This window comes from Terrapene carolina, unplaced genomic scaffold (genome assembly GCF_002925995.2).
Source record: "Terrapene carolina triunguis isolate 2854851 unplaced genomic scaffold, T_m_triunguis-2.0 Scaffold93, whole genome shotgun sequence".
NCBI lineage: Eukaryota > Metazoa > Chordata > Testudines > Emydidae > Terrapene > Terrapene triunguis.
Window position 1 is genome coordinate 23,566,731 of NW_020664444.1, and position 15,237 is coordinate 23,581,967.

General features: G+C 37.5%; 1 protein-coding gene across 2 annotated transcripts in view; it reads right to left on the bottom strand.

Annotated features, from left to right (window-relative positions):
• Nucleotides 1-15,237, bottom strand: part of ATF7IP2 (activating transcription factor 7 interacting protein 2) — a 76,766-nt gene that overhangs the window by 23,001 nt on the left and 38,528 nt on the right. For both annotated transcript variants that reach the window (XM_024194049.2, XM_024194048.2), the window contains exons 3-6: nt 12,815-12,948; nt 6,651-6,785; nt 6,235-6,318; nt 3,562-3,731 (exon numbers count right to left, since the gene is read on the bottom strand). In XM_024194049.2, coding sequence (XP_024049817.2) covers nt 3,562-3,731; nt 6,235-6,318; nt 6,651-6,785; nt 12,815-12,948 — 523 coding nt within the window. The remainder of the gene's footprint in view (nt 1-3,561; nt 3,732-6,234; nt 6,319-6,650; nt 6,786-12,814; nt 12,949-15,237) is intronic.

The following is a 15,237-nucleotide window of genomic DNA, read 5'->3' on the forward strand; positions in this document are numbered from 1 at the left end:
ATGAGACAGACTTTGTCCTTCTCTGAGAGACCAAGGGTGACAAGAAAGCTAAAGAGGACATGAACAAGGCTTAGCCCTCATACAGAGGCTTCCTAGGAAGGGCTTTATGGAATACTGCAAATAAGCCACTAAATGCCATAAAAGTATAATTATGAGGAGACTCACAGGGAACTTCTCTCTGGCTTTAGCAATCTTCAGAAATCAGTCCACATCGTACTTGTCCGTGTTTTCATGAAGTACTGGCTTCAGGAAGCAAGGGATGGGCTATTCAGGAGAATCTGCCCCAGCGTCCAAACACCTCTGTCCTCTTATGCCTGAGCTATTTCCAATCATGTGCCACAGTGTTTCAAACTGCAGCACTATGGCATAGGACATGCAGCAAGAGCAAAGAAGGCTCACAGTACACACAGAATGTGTCCTCTGTACTGGAAACACAGCACTCTGTAATATGGGTGACCAGATAGCAAGTATGAAAAATTGTTGCCTATATATGACAAAGCCTTAATAGCGGGACATCTCGACACCCTACTCTGTAATGCAGAAAGTGGAGGTTTTCGTAACAAAATTTTATAGTCTCCAAATTCATGCTGCTTGAAGAGACAAGGCAGCAAATATATGAGGCCAAATGTCTTTCAATTCCATGAGAGGCAGGAATCAACCTGGGAGCTCAAAGGGGGCTAGTGTAATATAAACTGGCCATTAAGCCTGCCTGCCTGCTTGAGAGAGGAGGTAAAAACTCTGGGTATGTGCTATGGCAGATATAGTCACAGTAATATTTAATTTTTTAAGATATGAGAATCCCAAAAGCTAGTGGGCAAAAGTCAAAACGTCTACCTACAAAACTATCCACACAATGTAAATACAATATCTGTGTATGCATTTTCAAAAGCTTAACCAAAGTTTTTTAAAATTACATACTGAACTTCTGAAAAGTAGGTGCATATGTTATATACATTCTACAACATAGAAATTCAAAATAAATTGTAATAAGGTGCCATATATTAAAAAAACCTGGCCAGAGCAGCAATTTACATTTAAAATGGTTATTTTCACAAGCGAAAAAGGCTAGAAACAAGTTAATATAGTAGTTTCGGTTCTTATTGAACTAACAGAACCTTATAGAAAGATTCATGACTAACAGAACATTTATAATCCCCCCTGGCATGATAGCTAGAGATTGCTGAATTTTAGAATAATTTGATTATTTCAGGACCACTGACTCCTCCAACCCCTTCACCATTATTTCCTGGCTTATACAGCTGGGCAAATGTTACATGAACAGATACTAATTTTGTGAATTTCAGAAAAAATATTTCAAGTATTTTTATTATTCTCCCAGCTCTAATTATGAAGAAAGATGTGAACTGCTACATTAGCTTATTAGTTGTTCCTTCACTATGTATATCATACATGAATTTCACACAGCAGATATGCCACAAAACACTCTGATAACTACACAGAAGGTGTAGATAGATATAAAAATCAAGTAGCAGACCAGTAAAGAACAAAATTATTGTGCATAGAAAATTAAAGTTTTGGATGCAGCATATATCTGCCCACGTCCAATGCACGTACATTAATTGCCATATATTAAAAGATACCAATGTACTCAAATTATAGCAGAGATCGCAAAACAGGAAAAAATTCCTGATTGATGCAAAGACTTTCTAAAACTACAAGTACAGAAACTCAGTGTCAAATGTAAGATATCTTAAGATTTTCAACTGGAACTTCACATCTATGTTTCAAGTCCTCCACTTCAAAATGTCTGGTTGATTCTGTTTGTACCCAACACATAGTGAAAATGTAGCCAGCTAATTACTGCTGCCTCTCTGGAAGAGGCCCCACTGACCCTCATTTTCCCATGAAAAGGGCTTTCCTAGTTACCGAAAACTAAAGTTTATAAGGCAGACTTTTGGACTGGTGGACCCAAGAAAAACAAGACAAAAGATTAATCTACTCTTCCTAAAGCTTTAACCCACTGTTCTGCAGTAATTCATCACAACCGGGAGGTGCAGGGCCACATGGTGATGAGGGAGGGGGTGCAGAGCTATACAGGGACAGTGAAGTGACTGGTTGGGGGCACAGAGACACATGGGGCCGGGGAGAGGGTACAGGGACACATGGGGATGGGGAGTCTGAGTGGGGGTGGATGGACACATGTGGACAGGGGATGTAAGGGCACATGGGGGTGTAGAAACACATGGGGATGTGCCTGACTGAATGGCAGAGGCTAGGGGTCAGCCAGGGTCTGCATGGGGGAAGCTTCTTAACACTCCCTCCCTGCCCACCCAAGGAAATCTGTTCCGTACTTTTTTCACCCATACCCAACAACCCTCCAAGTTCACACCCAGGCTCCTTCCCAGCAATTTACTTCCCTCTCCCTCAGCTCCTCTGTTACCCCTGACTCCCCCAAGCCTTTGCACTACTTCTGAGGAGTGCGGGAAATAAGGGTCTGTATTCTAGTTTAAATGAATTACTCAGAGTTCTGTATTATTATGTCTAGTAAGGAATCTATTTGTCAAAAAACATTTCCTGAATCTTTTTTTGTTGTCTGCATTGTTACAGACATACTTGCTGACAGGTATTTTGAAATAAATGACCAAAAATAATTGAAACTTGTGTGATTATATTGTGTTATTTTGACAGATAAAGTATGCAGAATTTTAAAATACTGAGTGCAGAATTTTTAAATTTTTTTGGTACAGAATTCCCCCAGGAGTATCCTTTTTGTATATAAGCAAGATCTTCACTATCCTGTTTTTCTTGGAAAAACTTTATGGACTGGAGACCTAGTCATTTGCTGACATGGAAATTAAGAAATGGGTGTATTGTGTGTTTTCAATGGAAGGAGGATCAGGCCCTTGATAAGAAAACCACAGGAATCTATACTATTGACATCCATTAAACTAAGTCTACTCAGAATTTAGAGTCTTCAATGAGAATGAGTCAAATATGTGAGATTGCCTTGAGAAATTTAAGAATAGTAGAGCGCTTACTAGAAAAAACCAAAATATAACCGTTACCTCTTAAATTAGTAGTCAAAGCAGAACCCTCAAAGCTCTCATCCAATCTTTCTTTAAAATCTAAGGGCAGTACTATCGGTCTTCAACTGGACAGTGAGAAGTGGATCTGCTCTACACCAGAGATTTAAAACAACACTTATTCGGTTGGTTTCACATTTTGCCTGCCATCATTCTGCAGAATTTTTGAGTTTACAAATGCACATACTAGCTACAACCAACACTACAGAAAAAACCCACAAAAGACAGGCAAGCAGGATTGATCCCTAAGAGAATAAAAGTTGCTGTACCTCTCAAACTCATTCGTTATGGATATATGGACTGAAGGAACAAGCACAGCAATAGAAAGGGCATAGAGACAATAATTCAGTTTAATCTATATATGGATGACCCAATTACTAAGCCAATCTAGCACCTTTAGGAAAAGTAAAATTTGAAGAAAAAAAGTAGATTCGTTCCAAGTAGATGCTTTAAAACTATACAGAATATGTGGGTTATATTTATTGAATTTTTGTGTGTGGTCATTATAGACACCTACCTTACATTCTCTTCTGCAACACATTCAGAAGTGGAACCAGTTTGTCTATGGGATGATGATAAATGTTTAACTGAAGAAACTGATTGTCCATTTATGTTATCAGGAAGTGGTGGAACAGATTTGGTTCGATTAAGTATCGCATTTTGCGAGTTTGCACCTGGAAGATTTGCCTGAGAAAAAGAAAAGTCACAAGTCATGGCAAAGTCTGTTCGTGTCCAAAACCAGTGCTGAGTTAGTCAGATGTCCTGGATTTCATGCACACCTTGTTTTCAGAGCAACAGATGGCATTTTTTGCCTCTGGGTGATTTGTGCCTTTTTAACCTCCCCCTCCTCTCCATAATTTACATTATATATGTAATTGTTAAACCAGGGCCTATCTTTACAATAACAAGAGATTAACATTTACAGATTCACTAGACACACAAACAGCTATTAAATGATGCAAGAGACACTGATAGGAAATTAAAATTAAATAATAAATTAACATGACTGTCAAATATCTAAACCACACAAAACCTACCAATCCCTTCTTATTCTGTGAGAAATAGTTAGTTCCACTATCGCCAATTTTGAGCTTGTATGAATCTCAAAACTGCCCTTGTAGACCAGACATTGAGGGCACGCAGAGACACACACAAAAAATAGAATTACAACCTTCTTCCTGAATACTTTCCACTCCCTGCCATGGGGACTGGGTGATAACTGTCATCTTATTGTTGGATGATGTCACCTTTCATCACTCTCCAGACCCTGCCACTGTGTGTTAGTAGCTCACACAAGCAAAGCACTCATTTCTTTCCCCAACCTAAACTTTCCGTTGTCTTCAGAGCAAACACTTAAACATATTCTGGGCCTAAGTTCTATTACACACATTGGTTCCTTTAGTTAACTAGAGAAAAACAATCTAGGTCAAATGTAGTAGGGATATAAGCATGGAGTAGCAACAGAAAATTCATCTATCAGGAGAATGTAAGAAGTCAGATTTTCAGTATCCATTACTACCAGTTTTGCTATTTTCCTGCTAAACTCTCTTGTTGTGTAGAGTTACTTGTTTCTTACACCCACTGAACGTTAAGTCAGTACAGAAACACTACTTCACTGTTCATGCACTTTTCCAATTAACAGTATATTATTTGCACATCCGAGCTTATGCTATGTTTTAATAGCTGACCTCAGAAAGGTATAGCATCTAATAATAATTTGGTTTGAAAAATTATTATTATTATTATCCCTAGGGCTGCTTTTAACCCCTTTTCTGCCAGTGTGGGGCAGACGCCCCATCACACAGACATAAAACCAGTTTTACAACACATTGGAATATTTACAATAAGGGTGAGATCTTATATTCAATGTACAAACAATTCTTACTTAAATTAGACTTTTGCATGTGGAAGAAATGTAGACTTGGACCCAGAGTTGGTTTCAGAAACCAGACCTTTTCCTTTTACACAAGCACATTTTCCCTAAAAATGAATGTGATTTCCTAAAAGATGCATTATACAGAGAGTCAATATAAAGCAAAGGAAAAAAAAAAAGTGATATTTGCTATTCCCTTCTTCCCAAAGTTTAGCAAAAATCTTCAGCATGACACAAACTATTTTGCTAAGTGGTAAGCATTTGCCATTAAGGAAGTTTTTTTATTTGTATATAATATTTAATCTGAGTTACATTTTTCTAGAATACCATTGTGTAACAAAACAGTTTCTGAAACTTTTTCAGAAAAACACAACCGAGAAGCAGAGTAAGATATTTCTGCAATGAGACCTTTAAACCATGATTTTTAACATTTGTCATTGCATAAAGTTTATACATTTAGATAAAAAGCCAATTGTTTTATAAAAGAAAAAATAACTATGGCTCAGGTACATTTGACTAGTCCTACAATCTTTACTCAAATCCTTGGGACAAATCCTCATCTGTTTTAAACTGTCATAGCCCCACTGCAGTCAATGAAGCTATGACAATTTACACTAGCTAAAGAGCTTGCACCCTTAACTTTAAAAGCCTGCTAAGGGATCTCAAGCCACCCCTGAAAACAGTCTGAATTAGCATCCCATGCAGGTTTACACAAAGCTTGGCACAAGTCTAAATCGTGGGTTTTCTTGGCCAACAAATCTTCAATTTTATGTCAAGAGATGTTGTCCATGAGGAAGCAAAAATCCCCATACCTGATATTTTCTTAGGCTATCATTCTGGCAGTATCGTATCCAGATCTCCAAGTGAAATGCTTGTGTTTTATTGACTATACTATTGAGGGTCTAAAGTACTCAATCATCTATGGGAATTGATGTCAGCTGATACCTCAGAGGCTGCTCCTCCTGTCAGAATAGAGGCTGCTTACCTATGACCTCTGAAGCGATACAAAAGAAAAAAATAATTGTATTTTATTCTACTGAAAAACAAAAATTCTCAATGTAACAACTCAGTTGCAAGTAAATAAAATTCTTTTAACATTTTTTGAGTCCCAGTACCAGGTGTCTGTAGGAGTTCAGGTTTTTCTCTGAGTTGCTATTGTGTAACATAACACCAATACAATACGATCTCCTCCAAATCTATTTTGTTATGTTTTCATCTTGCACATGTGTTTAGTATAAATTGTTTGTAACTGCCCATGAGTTCATGACTACTTGCTAATAGAATCCCTACGTTGAAGTATTACGTATTATACTATACCTTACTAGTGACCATTTTCGATAATATTTTCTTCTGAAATGCTATCACAGTATTAATACGTCTCTCAAGCTTAGACACTTTCTTCTACAAGGAAAGAAAAAAGAGCATCACTTTAAGTGTTAACCTGAAATAGTACACACATTTATATATTTCCTACTCTGCACATATGATAAGCAGTAGCAAAACACCCCCAAACCGCAACTGAGATTTGCATGCCATAAAATAAAAAAAGTAACAAAACGTACAGCCTCCAATTCATATTTTTCTATGAACAAACAGAAGTGTAATCTTCATGCCAGTGCAAGCAATTCCAGTGCAAGTTATGCACACAATGTAGGTGCAATTCTGAAAATTTAAGACCTTCAGCAACAAATAAATTCACACTTTTAGGATACGCACAATGCAAAGAAACTTACTAGAAATGTAATGGCTATTTCTTCATGTTTTTTTCGACATTGTGTTTGATCAACTCTTCCATTTAAACTTTCCAGTTTATGGTTAAAGACGTCATTATTTAAAATATCCACACGCTTTTGAATCAAGTGTTTGACCTATAATGGGAAAAAAAAGCTACATTTCAAATCTAGAAATCATTCATTGCTGAGGTAATGAAAATATACAAATAAATTAATATTTTTTTTAATTTTAACAAAGTTTTATTTTTAAAAATATGTATAAATTTAACTGATTCACCAATGTTCTGTGAATTATAAATGTAATTTGTAAAATGTAGTATTTTGTGCTTTGGCATTCCCCCTCCCTTATAGCTAACCCACTCTAGTGCAAGTCAACTGTTTGCAAGGACAATCATGCCTTCTGAATCTTGAGATATGGTTTATACAAAATTAATGATTCTCAATGTGGTAATGGTAACATATTGTAAATATTTCTCTAGTTCAGAGATAGCCATGGTTATAGTTGAATCTTACATGGATCTAGAAGAATAGTTCTCAAATTGTTTTTTTGTAGGTGCAATAGACCATCATATTTGGGTCATAATAGGATTTCCCCCCCTTTTTGTGGGTTGAGGATCAAAAGTGCTGAGGGGCTGCTGCTGCTGCTGTTGTTGTTGGGTAAAGAGAATTGATACTGCTCAGTGAGTGAAGATTGTATTCCTGGGAAACAAGCCTTTCCCGCACATCTACACATTTTACATTATATTAGCTTAGATAAGGCCAGGTTTACACTAAAGAGGTTTGCTGGTACGGCTATTCTGGTAAACCTTTCTAGTGTAGAAGAGGTTTATAACAGAAAAAAAATGCTTTTGCTGATACAATTTACAGCTTTCACTAACAAAATGTTATGCTGGCAAAACAACTTTTATGTCAGTATAACTGCGTACACACTAGTGTGTTGCTGGTATAGAAATGTCATTAAAAAAATTACACTGACATTATTACAGTGACAAAAAGTTTCTAGTGTAGACTTGGCCCGACTATGTTACCTGAATCAAGTTTGTGCAGAGAGTAAGTTACTATATTTACGACGACAAATTAAACATTTGTTTTTCTTGCTATTACCAAATTGTAAATTCATTATTAACATCCTAAACACATGCAGTAGTCACAACAGATAAGTGACAATACAGCAGAGAGAAAGAAAGATAGAGAGAGAATTAAATCTCTCCTTGATATTCTATTCCAGGACAAAAAAATACATTAAAATAGGGTTAAAGCTGAGAGCATGCATCAGTAAGGTAGGGTAAAAAACCCCTAAACTTTATAAAAACGTAAGAAAGCAATGAAGCTTGTCTGGCAAAAATCTGTTACTTACAAGCCCGTGCTGATACTAATTTTACGACTTAGTATCAGCACGGGGCTTGTAAGTAACAGATTTTTGCCAGACAAGCCAGAACCACTCTTTTTCTTTAAGATCTGTACTGAATCACTTCTGCTTTTCTTGCAGTCCTACCAATTCCTCTCTCCCTTTTCAACGATTCTATTGCAATTGGTTTGGAAAGTTCCCTTAACATTCTAGGATGAACTTCTTACTGTAAATGCTGATTTTCTTAGCAGATCTTTATCAAACAGCTGTTTTAGGCCCAGAATCAGAAAAGCTTAACTTGAAGTCAATGGAACTGCTTTACTGAATTAGAGCTTTAATATCCTAACTTAATTGTCCAAACTCTAAATCATCTTGTTGCAGTCAGATAAGAAAAAGGAATTCCATTTCTCAGTCATTAATTTTATTTCCCGTTTATTAAGAGCTCTACTTATTCCTTTAGAATTTATTTGTTCCTTGAAATGATTCTAATACAGTAACTCCTCACTTAAAGCCGTCCCGGTTAACGTTGTTTCATTACGTTGCTGATCAATTAGGGAACGTGCTTGTGTAAAGTTGTGCAATGCTCCCTTCTAACATCATTTGGCAGCCGCCTGCTTTGTCCACTGCTTGCAGGAAGAGCAGCCTGTTGCAGCTAGCTGGTGGGCTTGGAACCAGGGTAGACCGCCAGCCCACCTATCAGCTCCCTGCTCCTCTAAATTCCCTGTGCTGCAGCCGCCCAGCAGGCTAGCAATTGCAACTATCCCTCCTCCCACTGCCATGTGCTGCTCCCCGAGCCTCCTGCTTGCTTTCCAGGGGGGGGGAGTGAGAGGGAGGGAAGGGGAGCTAATGTCAGGGTGTCCCCCTCCCCCCTGCTCCTATACCCCGCTTACCCGTTCTCCATATAGAGCAGGGTGGGGACACTGATGGAGAGAGACAGAGAGAGCTTGGGGCAGCAGCTGCTGTCTCAACTTCCTGATCCACTTAAAAAGACAATGCATTTAAGAGTGGGTCAGCTTACTTAAAGGGGCAGTGTGCATTTCTCTCTCTCTCTCTCTCTCTCCCCCACGTACAAGCTGTGTCTCTATCTGCAATGCTATCTCCCCTCCCCTCCATTCCTGCTGTCTTGTGGAGTGAGAGGCTACATTAACAACGTGTTAACCCTTGAGGGCTCAGCCGAGTGCTAGTTCATCATTTAGCACAGGTGTTCATCATTTAGCTTAGAGGGTCACGAGGTTATTACATGGGGGGGTCGCGAGCTGTAAGCCTCCACCCCAAACCCTGCTTTGCCTCCAGCATTTATAATGGTATTAATATATATAAAAAAGTATTTTTAATGTATATGGGGGGGGGGGTCGCACTCAGAGGCTTGCTATGTGAAAGAAGTCACCAGTACAGAAGTTTGAGAACCACTGATTTAGCAGCAAGACATTCCCTGGGAAATATCCCACCCTCTAACTTCACCACCTCAACCAAGCTTCACAATCATCATAGCTGTGAACAGTATTAAATTGTTTGTTTAAAACGTATACTGTGTGTACATCTATATAATATATAGTTTTTTGTCTGGTGAAAAAAATTTCCCTGGAACCTAACCCCCCCTATTTACATTAATTCTTATGGGGAAATTGGATTCGCTTAATATCGTTTTGCTTAAAGTTGCATTTTTCAGGAACATAACTGCAACGTTAAGTTTTGTTTCCCTTACTCCCTTTGGATAGTATTAACTTATTCTGCACTTTTGCTGCTGTGACCCAAGGACCTCTTGGTGCCAACTGGCAGGGGACACAGGGTTTTCCTGGTATCTGCAGGGTCATATATATGAATAGCTGTTCACCAAAGGGTGGCACGTGATGTTTCTACCAAAAGCCAATAGCCCATTAGTCATTATAATCTTTCCAAAATGTATGTACAGATAATATTTAAGAAGTTCTGTATCTGTAATGTAAATTATGTTCTTAAGGATTTGGAGTTAAGGCTCGGTACCAGGTGGTGACATGTCTCAGACACTGCCTTGTCATGCAGGAAGTAACTGTCATTACACTGTATTTCATCTTCCAGCAGACCTGTGTACAGCATCAAGCAGACAATTTGTTTTGTAACCACTTAGCTTTCAGCTGAGTCCATTTTAAGTAGTGTCAAACATAGGTGGTTTAGAATGTTTTGATCAATTCACTAGATTCAGACAGGAAGTATAGTTTCTTGGAAGCCTTTTCAGTTTCAGATTTCAAAGCTTAATATGCAGTGTCATAAGCAATAAGGTATCTTTGCATTTTCATTTTCCAGTTACGATTATAACCAGAGTGGATTTGATTTAAATCACTAGTCGGGAAGACTCAATTTAATCATGGTTTCTACATAAAACTGCATTCTTGTTGGTTGTTATAACCTTAATACATATTCTTCACAACTCAGAGAGATATGTAGGTTTCATTTTTAGAAGGTACACACTATACATTTTTAAACAGTGATTTATTTTGAAATTGAAGCAGATATTTATGAAGTCATTGGGAGGTGAACTATCTCCAATTCAACAGGTTAATCATTAATATTTGGAGGATTTTCTTGCCATGTTGCATTAGGAGGAGAACATCACCAGACAGACATTTAAATTGTTTTATTTAACTAAAACAACAATGTTAAGTATTCTGGATTTTTTTCTTCAATAGCAAACATATAATATTTTAACAAAACAAGCATATGTCCCTCACTTCTCACATTTATCTCAAGACTTCTTCTCCTTGTCCACATCTATTCCAATCCCAATCCCAATAATCTTCTATTCATTGAACTTTTTGAAACTTTGCACTTTTAGAGAGAGGTAAGCAACTGACTCTGTGTACACAAATTTGCAGAGGGACAATAGAGTTGAGGTCTGTTATTTCTCACTTCTATATATTATTTATTTATTTAAAAATATTTTTGCTGCTAACAAGCATGTTACCTCTGGAGACACAAATTCACAGTTTGAAAACTGCAAAACTAAGCATCTCTGATGGTATCTTCTAGACTGAGCACTGAGTCCCATTGGGTAGATAGAAAGATTAACCTAAATAATTTATACAGAAGCCTGTGGAACTCCATAAAATTGGGTCCCTAATCCATGAACTATTGGAACTCATTTACAAAAAACTTTTCTTAAACATTATATGAATATATTGTCTCATACTATAGAATGAGAATTTATAATGTACTGTCTCATACCATGATGAGATATTTTTGAGCTATAATTTATCTTAATTAAAACTATCTTTAGATCAGATTTTTTTGATAAAATGCTTTTTGAGGGGGGAAAAAAACTACTTAAATAAAAAAAAATCGGATTTTTTTTAAATCATTGATTTTTATCCACCCTGATTATAACAGTTAGAAACGAGAATTCCACCAGCTATGTCTCATGTAGTTTAGTTATGTGGGGAAACAAATGTTACAGAAAGCTCAAGGTTTTCAAGCTTTTGCTATTAGAAGCAGCTTTCCTTGCTTTCACCATTATGTTACATCACACTAGCAAGGCAAAGTGCTCCTCAGTCAGTTTTCCAGTCCCAGCTTTGTTGCTTTCACAAATTAATTCGTAAAAACCAACAACATTTTCATTCATATTCTCTCTATTCTCAGGTTCATACCCAAAAATCTCAGGCAGTCTCTATTTTTCTTGTGTGTGTTCTGTACCATTCCTGAGAAGAGTTCAGCTGCTCCCAGTCAGCAGAGAGGCAGAATACAACCATTTGAGGTCATATTTTCACATGTAAAGGTCTAACTGTTTCTCTAGCAGGAAGAGAACACTATCCCGTTTCCACTGAAACCAACGGCAGGTTCCAATTAACTTCAATGATGTAAGATTGTGTCCCGAAATCGTATGGTATTTGAAACAGGACAACACATGAAAATAGCTGGAGTTCAAACCACAGTTTATGATTTTTATCTGTTTTCTTTGAATTTCATGAAACAAAGTGTCAGGTGAAAGTCTAAAATAAGAATTGGGGTGAAATCTTGGCATCACTGAAGTCAATGGGAATTTTACCACTGACTTGGATAGAACCATGATTTCACTCTGTGTATTTAATTGGCTAAATACATAAATCCATAAACAAATAACTAAATAAATAAATGGCCTATCATGTTCTGTCTGAGCCACTTAAATTCAAGAGATGACTTTTTCTTGGTGGGAGTCTACAAGAGTTCAAAGTGAGCAACTTAATATATCCGAGGTTCTATGCTTTAAATCTCTAGCCCACCAAAACCTAGCAGCTAACACGGACACATTCAACTAAAACAGGAATGAAACAACTCAGATGAAACTTTCAGTTAGCAACTCTAATGGGAATGAAGTCACAGCTCTGATCAATTCTGCCCACAATTTTTATCTTCTGGAAGATAGGACTGTGTCAATTTGTCTAAGCTATTTTAGCAAGTGAAAAATGAAACACTATCTGAAGTGTTCTCGGGTTACTCAAGAAGAAGTTGAGTAAACACTGAGTTTAAATGAATGTTACTTCATCTACTAAGACGTGCAAAAATTGGGTGTATTTATAAAGTAATCCATTTTATTTGTCTTTATATGGCAAGGAATAATTTTCAAATTTCCAGACTAATGGAGGAACCAATTTAGAATTACTAAAGTTCTTAAGTTTCCTCAAACCAATCTGAATTCTGTCTAGAAAGACAATTATTCACATCCATAAAATTTGGCTTAAGTAGTTCAGCACAGCTGACAATTATACTGAAGTTAACATAAAAAACTACTTTCAACAGGACAATAACTAAAACATTTAATGCATGGAAGATTTCAGCTTTAAGCATATAAAATAAAGCAAGTTACCTTTCCCAAAAATTTTTCCTCTTTTTCTGGCACTGTACAAATATTCTCTTTTTTGTTTTCATCAGCAGTTTTGAAGCGTTTACAGTGACTGTCTTCCTTGCTTTCTGAACATACCCTCTTCCTTTGAACATTGTCTTAGAGAAAAAAAATGACAAACATTTACCTCACAAATTAATTTTCTTAACACTGCTATGTGAAGAAACAAACTTATAATTAATGCCTTGGTAAAGTACAGTACCATTCAAAGCAGAGGTTAAATTTGTAAATGTGGTTCTATTCCTTAATTACATTACACCATAGTTTGGTCTTGGCATTGAGTGGGAAGAAGAATCTTACTACTTTTTTATGGGAGTGAGGGGGAAACCATGAGCCCAAGTAAAATGGAAAAGGCAAGGTCACTGACAGGGTGCCAGCCAGACACTTTTCCATAGCCAAGTGCTAAGATCATTTTTAATTCTCAGGATGCCTTGCACTGGGACAACTGCCAGGAGCTGGCTACATCTCCCTTTCCCCAGTAGTGATAACATGCCATCTGCTACTCCCTAGAGACAAACAATTAAGAGAGAAGAATATGCTGCTCCTATTGCCATAGAAAAAAGGTAGATGAAGGGCCACTTCAGGTGACCAAAGGCTCTTTTCCCCTGCATTACCCTAGATAAGTGACAGACAGCCTGTTATCAACTATACTATCTCTACTTCTCAGACAGATGATTCTCCTCCACAACAGCCACTGGACCTCCCTACATTTTTTAAGTAAAGAACTCACTTGCTTCTCCAAGCCAGATTAATTAAGAAATGAGGTGTGGGGGGAGGGAGGAATTCTGAAGAGTTTCAGTGAGTAGAGTAGTCGAGACTTATGAGAGTCTCTTCTTTAATTACCTGGAATTTAGAGGTGGGGCTTTGAGAGAAGGGATCTATTCTCCACTGATTTATGAGATTGCACATGGTGTAAATAAATGTGGAATTTGCTTCAGATGCCTTGGAATTTCCATTGAACGTCTCCTATCTTCGCTTTGTGGAATTATAATGGCCCCTCTTTTTTTAGTTTCAAGATAACCAAAGGGAGCCTCTATCTCAGCCTGACCTTTATTATATTTTCACTCTCAAGCTATACAGATTCTGGGTTTTGGAGACAATCCTCCTGGAAATGTTGAGTGGAGTTGGGAAATATACATTTCAAATTTAGATCATAGACAGCAGCTCCATCTTTTAAGGACAATATTAAAAAAGTCAACATTTTTTCCTGATTTTCCTGTTTCTTTCCATCTCCCTGGATAAACTCAAAACATTTTCTGTCTCTCAGATCCCATCTCACCTAATAATGCTAAAAATAAAGCTTTTTCCCCCTGGCAATTTTTTCTCCTGAGTGCTATAATTAACATACTGTCATTTGTTCAGCAGCTACTCCTAGACTTTATACCAGAACACTTGGAGAGAGAATTTTAATAAGTGAATTCTAGCAAGTGTTGAGCGCTTCCCTTTTAGCGTGGGAGAGGCCCACAAACAAAATGGGAAACTGACTTACTAGACATGGGAAACAGGGAAAATGAGCAGACACAAAGTGATGTCAAATAACCAAAAAAAAAAAAAATCTTCTGGTTTGTTCCTCTGAACTTTCAGTTACAGCTATATTAAATGTTCCTTCTAATCGGGGGGCGGGGGAGGCGCGGTGGGGGAAAGGGTACAGATAGAATTGTGATTAAGTTGGCAATGTCCTTGTAAAAAAACAAAGACACCCATTTTTCTATTTTCATACATTTTAAGCCCAGAAGGAACCATTTGATCCTCTAATCTGACCTGAAACATAACGTTCCAAATATGACATAACACAGTACAGGTTTCCTGAGTCTGCAGAGACTGCCCAGGTTTTCCCAAGCTGAAGCTAAAATTTAACCAGAGTCTGGTCAGTTTTATTGGTGCTATTCTGAACCTTGCCTATGAGGTAAGAATTGTATGCAGTGTTGTTGTAGCCATGTTGGTCCCAGAATATTAGGGAGACAAGATGGATGAGGTAATATCTTTTTATTGGATCAACTTTTGATGGTGACAGAGACAAGCTTTCGAGCTTACACATAGCTCTTCTTCAGATCTAGGAAACATTACACAGCTAAATACAAGATGGAACAGATTGTTTAGTGTAAGTAGTAAACACATATTTCAAGGGACCATTCAAGGTGAAGTGGTCCATTAACACCCCTTCAGTCATAGGGAGGAAATGGGGGGGGGGGATGGGAAGGAGATGGGGAGGTTGTTAGTGGGTTATAACAATCTATAACGCTCTATTTTTCTTTTTCCCAGCGTAAACAAGACTCTCTAACCATGTTTGTGGACCGGCCAAATGAGTTACCTCATCCTCCCAGCTGTTTGTTTAGTACACTATAGAGCAGTGGTTCCCAAACTTCAACAACCTGTGAACCCCTTTC